This window comes from Orbicella faveolata, unplaced genomic scaffold, assembly GCF_042242905.1.
Source record: "Orbicella faveolata isolate gen_17 unplaced genomic scaffold, um_ofav_v1 contig_24, whole genome shotgun sequence".
Lineage (NCBI taxonomy): Eukaryota > Metazoa > Cnidaria > Anthozoa > Scleractinia > Merulinidae > Orbicella > Orbicella faveolata.
This window is the reverse complement of record NW_028301552.1, coordinates 33,270,842-33,279,931: the sequence shown is the minus strand read 5'-3', so window position 1 is coordinate 33,279,931 and position 9,090 is coordinate 33,270,842. Positions and strand designations below refer to the sequence as shown.

Genomic DNA, 9,090 nt, shown 5'->3' with positions numbered 1-9,090 from the left:
TTACGTATTGGTGAGCGCTGTTTCGGCTGGACCTTTGCCTGTCTTGATGTGAATTGAATTAGTACTGTCAAAGCACTGTATGAGCATTGTATAGGCACTGAAATATCTGAAGTAAAGTTATTTGTGGACCGAAATATTGGTGAAGTTTAACGGAGAACAGTGTGGTGTAAAGGTAGGCTACCTGACGTTTTTGTCTTGATAAGAGTTGGTTAATGTGGCTTATATCATGATCTCTCTAATACAATACAGAGCTGCGCTGCGCGGTTGTCCGATTTTGTTGTCACTCGTATTATTACAGACCGAATTGGACTCCACTCAGTCCTATTACCATTACTTTTAATACGTCAAATATTTTCGGGCGCGCGTGATTGGTCTAGACGCGTCACGAGACTGAATATGGGGAATATCCGATTGGTATTCCTCAATTTTCAACACTGCGCGTGTTGCAAAAAAACTGTTTGAAGGGTAATAAACACAACAGCCTCCATTTGGCAGAAAATATGCTCAGATATTTGTCCTTGAACGTTATCTGTTCCTCACTAAGTTCACAACTTTGAGGAACAACTGTTTGCTTCTCGGAATAAATGATGTGCGCGGACAAATATCCGAGCATATTTTCGCGCCAAACGAAGGCTTTTGTTATATAACAATGGGTGACGTAACAATTGGGAGGTTTTCACCTAACGCATGAGCAGAAGCACCATACGTAGCTAGACTGCGAGCAGTTTCTCTTTTGCTCGAAATTTCGGGAGGACGAACGCAACGAAGAAGGCGACACAAGTGAGCGGTCGTGAGCGTGCCAGAATGACATGCGAATTCGCGAGCCGCAAGTAGCGAGAGCGTAGGAAGACGCCCGCGCTCGTGGCGCTACTGGATTTAAGAAATTGTCGTCAGCTTTTCATACGTCTGTACTGTTATTGATCATGAATTTCGTCATAAAATTGTTATAGTAACATTGACAATGTTATGACGGAATTTAGCGTCAATAACAGGACAGACGCATGAAAAACTGACGTGAATTTGTTTTTCAAAATACAGGTAAACAAATTGTCAAATTGCCTGCCCTCGCTCTCGTTGACACATCGCATAAGTTATTAATTCATGTGTCTGTCCGCTCATTGACAATGAAAATTAGCCAATGAACGCGCGCGAAGGTATCTGCAGTTATCGTAAATTTGAAGATTTTATTACTTTTATTTTCAAAATGAAAAGGAAAAGTATCCCCCGGAAGAATTTGGAAGTGAATCATTGGAACTTCTTCCGTGTTCACGGCCAATATTGCAATATTCAGATATTGTTTTGGCAAACAACCGCAGCTTTGCCGGTCCAGACAAGTTAGGGAAACAATTTAAAACGCGTGATTCGCTAGCTCTCAATCAAAGTATGCCAATGTTTCATTTTCACAAAAACTATCAATAGAATACTCTTGACTCACTAGCCGGCCGCTAAAAATAATTATAGCGTGCTGAAAAATTGTAGGATAATTTTCAAGTAAGTGCCGTCCAAAACCTTCAGTTTATGTGCCGTTAAGCCATAGATCATGAATCGTGGTCGATCTATTTCACGAACCAATCAGCATGATCAGGGGCGTAAAGGTTTAACAGAACCCGCTCAATAATATAAAATTATAAGAACAAAGTCACTATCAAGGTAGCGCTTACGAACACCAGAAAACTAACAGAGGTCTTGCCGACAGAATTATCTGTTGGCATTGTCGTACCGGATTGCTCTACCTTCTGAAACAGAAATTCCCCCAAGCTTAGAATAGGATTTGGGGCACTAAACGCGCCCGCCATGTCGTTTGTGATTTGGAAAATGTTAACATGTGGGTTACTGGCTGAATTGGAACTCGAAAACTGATTCCCTTCCTCCGTCCCGGCATCCCATGGGGGTAACATTTTGACGTCCCAGCTCTGTCGCCACGTGCCATTGTCACACAGGTCAAGACTGTCAATTCCAATGAACCAATCAGGAGAAGGCGCCAACATCGTAATTATCGACACTTTGGAAAAGCTCGCGGTGACCTCCACATTAATCCCTGATTGCACTTCCTCAGGGTCGAGCGAACCACCACCAAGAATTCGCTTCCAGGCCTTTTTGGCCGCGATCTGGGCGTCAATCTCACTCAAGAGAGTACTGGTTGAACCTGTAAACAAAGACAACCGGAAGTTAACTCAACTTTCGTTACGTTAACTCTCAAAATTAAATTAATTTCTTGGGCGGTTTTCGAAGTTGTACCCCGCAAGGGACGAACAAATAAAAGGCCAGGGACTTCACGTTGCAAAACAGAAATCAAAATTCACTACCGGCAGCGATTGTGACTGCCGTCTTCAAACTGAACTAGCAAGGAGGTACGTATACCATACGGTCAAATACATTCTTTCTCTTTTATAAGAATATGTTTCAGAAGAATATCGAGGTTGAAATTTGCAAAATTTTAAGAATAAACCCGAGGTTGAGATTTCGAAAAGAATATAAGTTTGTGCGTTGAAAATTTGTAAATACAATGCCAATGATTATATGATTTTTAACTAAACCGTTTAAAAATCTTCCTTTCTCTTAACGGCAAAACTATCCAAAAAGCAACAAAAACAGCACTAGCCGTATGTTCGATGCTAGTAACATTTCTGCAAGAAGTTATGTGCGTCATGTCAGACTATAATACCTGCAGGCTGGCTCCAAAATTACTTTAACGCCATCCAGAAACCAAATACATTCGAAAACAGAAATGTCATACGCTATAATCTAAGAATATTCACAAGAATATTTCAGCCTAAAATCGGCAGGAGTATAAAAATATTTAGCCCCGGCCGGAAAAAAACAATATTCTTATAAAAAACAGTGTATTAAGCTGAAATTTTGTATATAGGTTATAAGCTGCAAAGACAATTAAAAGATTGGAAATTTTGTCTAGTCACTGCGTTTTAAGTAAGGTTCAGTATTCGAGGGCTTGGCGTTGTTGGAGTTGCACTGTCATGTATTCGAACCTGCTTCTGCCGCTGACTCCTCTCCAAGAGTAGCTTTTCCACCTGCGCGCCACATGACATAGTCAGATCCATGCGAACAACCAACAAGAGGCGAAAAATGTGCGCCACCTGGTAAAGGTGTATTCGGATGCCTGTCTAGTTTCCAAAGACCACGAAATGTCAGCGAATATTAATAGCTTGCTGATCTTGGGCATTTTGCACCGGCTGAAGAAACGACTGCAATAAGGTTCAACAAAGCCGTGAGAGTTATTACCCGATGTGCCATTCTCAAATATCCAAGTGTGTTCTACGCAGCGAGTAATTTAGGACGAATCAGAGGTCACGGACTGCCTTTATATACATGTCGTGTTTCGATGACTCGGCAAATCTAGAGATTTCGTGTTGGCTAATTAAAAACACGAATCCGCCTGTTTACTTGCCAACGGGTTTCCTTCACGGATATTAAGCCTATCTATAAATAAAGAAAAAAGACAAACGAAATCCTACTCTATGATTGGTCACCCGAGTGGGTAAGATGATGCGATATTGTCCCCGGCCTGTGTTCAACATGCAATTCCAAATTCATTCATTGATCAAGCTTGTTCGTTCAAGGTGTCTGAATATCGGCCTTGTTGTACTTTTCGCTCTTTTTTTTTGTTTTACCTCGAATGCGCTTCAATTCATACATGTTTATAATAATCATCATTTACTTATAAGAAAAACGAAGAACTCGACCAATATCCATAACCCACATAAATCTCGCTACTGCTCCCAATTAATGGTGTGATGCTTAAACCATGCAGAAGAATAGAAAAGATTCTCTTCCATTAGGAAAGATTTTGTAGAAGCCATGAACAACAAAATAACTTGAATACCGTGAGCTAGCCTACAACTGTTTACTACCTGTGTGCCAGTTGCCATGGTCGGTTTCCTAGCAAATTTGCCAAACTGTGAAACAAACAATTATAACTCTCGTCATACATTGACAACAATAGCTGACGTAGGAGAAAAAGTCAGTCTTTTAAGGAGGTTACCGCTCGCTATGTTATTTTTATGATGTGCAATTACTTTCCACTTGAAAGAAACTTGAAAACAAAAGTTTTTTTCAAATACAAAATCACCAAAGTAGCAATAAAAAACTCCGACAATTAATAAGGGTAGTTAAGAATGACAAGATTAAAAGGGATTAAGAATATCAAACGTGATGAAACCGGCCATTGTAGATAGGGAGAGTAGATTGAGGACGATATGACAAACACACACCTTTCATAATAATTGGTCCTCTCACACAAATCTCTCCGTCCTGGTTTGGTCCAAGAATCTTACCAGTTTCAGGATCAACGACCTGTGTACATGTAACATAGGCAACCCAATCTTATGTGAGTGCTATGCTTCGTCGTCGACAAAATTCACTTTCATCTTAATTCTTTTAGCATCCATCATTAGTTTATTTCTAGAAGTTTAAATCATACCTGTAGCGAAGACGGTAAAACAGGAATAAAAAGAAACGCAACACTACAATTTGCTTTAAGAGTGATCAAATACTTGGTTGTCTTTATTTTTAGTGTGTTCATCTGTTTCAGAACTAATGTTCAGGTAATATGTAAACGAATTATCAAGTTCAAACTAGAAACGTGAAATGTACCAAGATGAAAATATGGCAAAGGTGTACAGCTGCATATTAATTTTTGAGTTATTTTTTTGTAAAAAAAATACCTCTTAGTCGGCGCGTCGGGTATGTTATGGACGGGTCAATGGGTGAGTGAGTGAGTGAGTGAGTGAGAGATGTATGTATGTCACACCAATCAGATTGGATCTACTATGAACAGCCAATCAAATTTCTTGTTGTAAAGGTAAATGGTACGTGAGAAACACAAGGTATGTATAAACACAAGGACTTTGGTAATTGAAAAATAAAGAGTGACGTGTATGTTGCCGGTTTGTGATTTTTAGTCCGGTTTGGAGGGGAGTGTGACAGTTACATACGTACATTGGCTGTTTTAGAGTGCAGAATTTTCAGTATAATGGCGGCTAGTTATGAACGAGATGAGTCTTGAGTTTTGAAGCAGTTCATGAGTAGTAGGCAAATGGCACGAGATATTTTTATTTTTAATTACAAAGGGTAACTTGATACTTTTGTTTTTCACAAGGAGTTAATTCAATTAGAGGTCACGAATCGTCGTTTCTAGTTCTTAGGACAAGTTTTAGAGGAGACGAGACTATTTAGATTTGAAGCAGTTCTAACGTTTACAATAGTAAGTGCAGGTAACGATTGTTTTGTTCTTATTGCGTGCAAATATGACGAGATATTTTTATTTTTTAGTTACAATGGGTAATTTGACACTCTTGTTTTTAACAAGGTAGTAAATTCAATTAGAGCTGACGAATCGTCGCCACTTGTTCCCACGAGATGTTTGCTATTTTTAGTTACAAATGGTAACTCGACACTTCTGTTTTTCATATGGGAGTAAATTCAATTAGAGCTTACAAGTTATCGGCTATTGTTCCTAGGATATTAAACAAAAAAGAAGCTTTCCTTTCTAGAGTGTTTTTACGTCTCTGCAGTAGCAGTTTAATATTTTTATTTGATGAGCATTTTATGACATTCTTTTCAGTCCGATATTTTTAAAGGTAAAAAGTATGAAAACTGTTCAAATGTTCTTTGAAGACTGTGTGGCACCAAGTTAAAGTGCAATTTAATTAAATCAGACTTTCAACGTTTCAGAGAGATTTTTTTTTCTTTCTTTAAATTTTCGGTGAAGTAGCGTTGTTGCGTTGTGTTGTGTAAAAAGAGTAAACTTACTACTCGTATAAAATGCGAAAAGTTCTCTTAACTTGAGTATTTTTGAGCAAAAATTCCTCTTGGGGGCTGGAAGGGCTCCCGAGGGGGTACTCCCAGAAAAATTGGTTGGGGGTGTGCGGCCCGCTTCCCAAAACCCTTACCCTATTTATGACCAAAATCTGCGATATTCCTTACCCTATTTATGACCTGACCAAAAATTCGAAACCCTATTTACGACCTGACCCTCAAATCAAAACCCTGTTTCAGAACTGCGTTATAATTAGCTCCCTAGTTCAAACCAATGTTAAATTACCGTTAACATATAAATTTGTGAAGGGCTTTTGTTGATTTTCTTTTCGATAATGATGAAAAAGTGGCTTCTTCTTAAGGGCCCATTAACAGATTTAAGCGCGCGCTCGCGCGCGTTGCTAAGGAGGTGAAATTTCACTTCCGGTTACTTACGTCAGTCTGAGCGCGGAAAATAAAAACAACTCAATAACTTCCAAATTCGCTCACATTTTAGATGTTTTTCTTTGTGTTTTACAAAATGCAAAGTAAAAAAGTACAAGCAACGACAAAATAGGAGAAAGACAGAAAAACAAGAGCAATAGAAAGAGAAAAACTAACTCCGTGTGGCTTTGTTTGATCTTACCGAAGTGCGCTGGTAGTGTAAATTGTGCACGCGCTGATAGGGTAACTTCCAATATATATCGGGCGCACTTCCGGTTTCTTTAAATGCTAAAGGAAACGCGGTTTTCCATTAAATCCAGCCTTTTTTGACGGATTTCGATTAACGCCAACGTTGGAAACATAGCTATGCATTCCTTTTTCGAAATCATGCTTTTTTCAGAAATTCGCGAATTTTTTAATATTTTGAAATTCTCTCAAGATCCGACCTTTTAGAAATGAAACAAAATCTATGCATAGCGTAATGAAAATTTATATCAAAATATTAAATCAGCAAAAAAAATCCCGATAAAGTAATTTGCCTGGGAGCCTTTGCGTTTTTTCAGTATTAATCACATGACCATGGGCGTGGCCTGATGACGTCATCATTAGTGTTGCTGATCATGAAAAAGTTAAAACACATGAAATAACTCTGAACTAAAAATGATGAGATTACATTAGAATAAATTTTCCTTAGCAACGGCTCGAAAAGATCGGTTAATGGGCCCTTAAAGCATACCCATATCAAGGCTAGAGTGCAAAAACCGTACCCTATTTATGACCAAAATGGCCAAAATCAGCTAAAATCGATACCCTATTTATGACCAAAACGGCTAAAAAACCATACCCTTCGGGGCCGCACAGACCTATATAGCCCATATAGAGGAGTCTCCTCCCCCCGGGGGGAAGGGCTACGTCATCGGTGAGTGAGGGAGTTATGTATGTGCGCGTGTCAGACCAATCACAGTGTGGGTTGTATCAAAAAACGAATAAAATTGCCTGTTAGAAAATGAGATGGTATCTACATTAATCTGGAGACGTGTCAGATTACTGTAGTTTGTTCAGTCAAACATTTTATGTCTTACTATTTAGTTATCTTACCCTAACTGATGTAACATCGTATGTACATCATAAACTCCCAGTTTCTTTCTTGCTGTACATCGCTACCAAAAAGACTTGTCAAATCAACCAAATCATTACTGTAAACAGTTCCACGAATGCTCCTATCTCCGAGACTTATAGTTAAAAAAAAAACTCTTGCACGCCTTGTGTGCCTATGTTTTTGCCTGACGAAGTGTCAGTTGCTTAGCGTTGCCGTTGTGGTTTGTGTAAGGTCTTAATTTATACAGATCACAACGTATTTCATGTTCCTCCAATCACGAGTAGCGTTATATTCTACCAAACCCTGGCGTGCACTGTAACGTACCAATCATGGCTTACCTTGCACTCCATGTTTGGAAACAATAAACCTACGGACCCAGTCTTTATTTTGTCGGTCACGTCCAGGGAGTGAGATGCAACAGTCATTTCTGTCATTCCATAACCTAAAGAAAAGTACGTATAAGTTGAAAAGGATAAGTAAAATACAGGCGGGTAATGAAAAGTATCATAGCTATTTATGTAATCATTATGAATAAAAAGTAAATTTCTGTTAATTCGATGTCATAAAAACAAAAAAGACAAAGACCTTGTCGAACTGCGACCAAACTCGGTAGCCTCTTGGCAACACCTATTTCCAAGTCCCGAGCGAGCGGAGCAGCCCCTGAAGAGAGAGACTGGAGACTAGACAAGTCAAATTTGTCTACCATGGGATGTTTAGTCAAAAACAGCACCAGGGGAGGGACCAGAGGAAGACTTGTCACCTGCAGAAGAAAAATATAAATCGAATATAAATAAAGTAAAATTAACAGCAATTCCAGCAAGGAAATAAGCCAAACAATTACAGGAATTGCTTTATAAATATACTAAAGATTAAGGCATAAAATACTGCGGGAAAACACGAATCCATTGGCAAACGCGGAAAACACGGGAGTACATAAATAATATTTTGTTATACATCAAGGTTCATTGGTTATGTTGAAAGGTTCGCTCTCTCTCGGGGTTACAATTTAAAATGTTCTAACCTGTTTCTGCCACTATTTCTACCCCAGAAGATGCTTTTGCACCCGCGCGCCACATGACATAGTCAGATCCATGCGAACAACCAACCAGAGGCGAAAAATGCGCGCTACTCGGAAGGGCTGTATTTGGATGTCTATCTTGTTTCCAAAGGCCGTAAAACGACAGCGTATAGTTTGCCGTCCCAGGGCATTTTTCACCGGCTGAAGAAACAACAGCAACTAGGCTGACAAGGCTCAGGAAAGCCGATATTTTTTTCATCCCAGATGCCATTCTTAGAAATGCAGTTGTGTTCTACGCAGTCGGCAATAATTAGGAAGATTAAATCAGCGATCCTTTATATGGGTCGTATTTGGATGACTCGGCAAAATTGCAATTCATGTTCGGAAGAAACAGCCTTGGGGTTGTAAACACATGCTATTGACTCAACAACGAATTTCCGGCTACCAATCAAGTTGAGATCTAACAGCGAGGCTTCCCGGCGTTGATTTTCAAGAAACAGTAAGAAACAAAATTTAAAAATCGTTGATTCCTCTGTAAAATCATTTGCATGTTGTTTTCATTTGTGCTGAAGCCACAAACTACAAAAGAAGAGCTTGGATGCCTTCAGCTGCGGTTTAGTGACAAAACAAATGGACTCTTTTGCCTAGCAACCAATTACAACGGCAATTATATATGCATTGACATCAATACTGCCCGATACAGTGACGTAACAAAACCGCAATTTCCGATGGATTTGTAAATAGCACTCGAATTCTACTTTTTAATACTAGTTGA

General features: G+C 39.2%; 1 protein-coding gene and 1 pseudogene across 3 annotated transcripts; both read right to left on the bottom strand.

Moving 5' to 3' along the window:
* Positions 1–1,164: 1,164 nt before the first annotated feature.
* LOC149111357 (spondin-2-like) lies at positions 1,165–3,252 on the bottom strand (annotated as a pseudogene). Its single transcript, XR_016207718.1, has 2 exons — positions 2,988–3,252; positions 1,165–2,146 (listed from the first exon to the last, which is right to left on the bottom strand). The product of XR_016207718.1 is annotated as a spondin-2-like (transcript).
* Positions 2,638–9,013, bottom strand: LOC149111356 (putative 4-coumarate--CoA ligase 2). Of its 2 annotated transcripts, XM_089291035.1 has the most exons (5): positions 8,319–9,013; positions 7,883–8,057; positions 7,636–7,739; positions 4,230–4,311; positions 2,638–3,914 (listed from the first exon to the last, which is right to left on the bottom strand). In XM_089291035.1, exons 2-5 carry the CDS (start codon positions 8,001–8,003, stop codon positions 3,898–3,900), a joined length of 324 nt encoding a protein of 107 aa, XP_089147161.1. In that variant the 5' UTR covers positions 8,004–8,057; positions 8,319–9,013; the 3' UTR covers positions 2,638–3,897. The 2 variants fall into 2 exon arrangements, with proteins under 2 accessions (XP_089147161.1, XP_089147160.1); XM_089291034.1 differs by having other exon boundaries at positions 2,638–4,311.
* Positions 9,014–9,090: the final 77 nt, after the last annotated feature.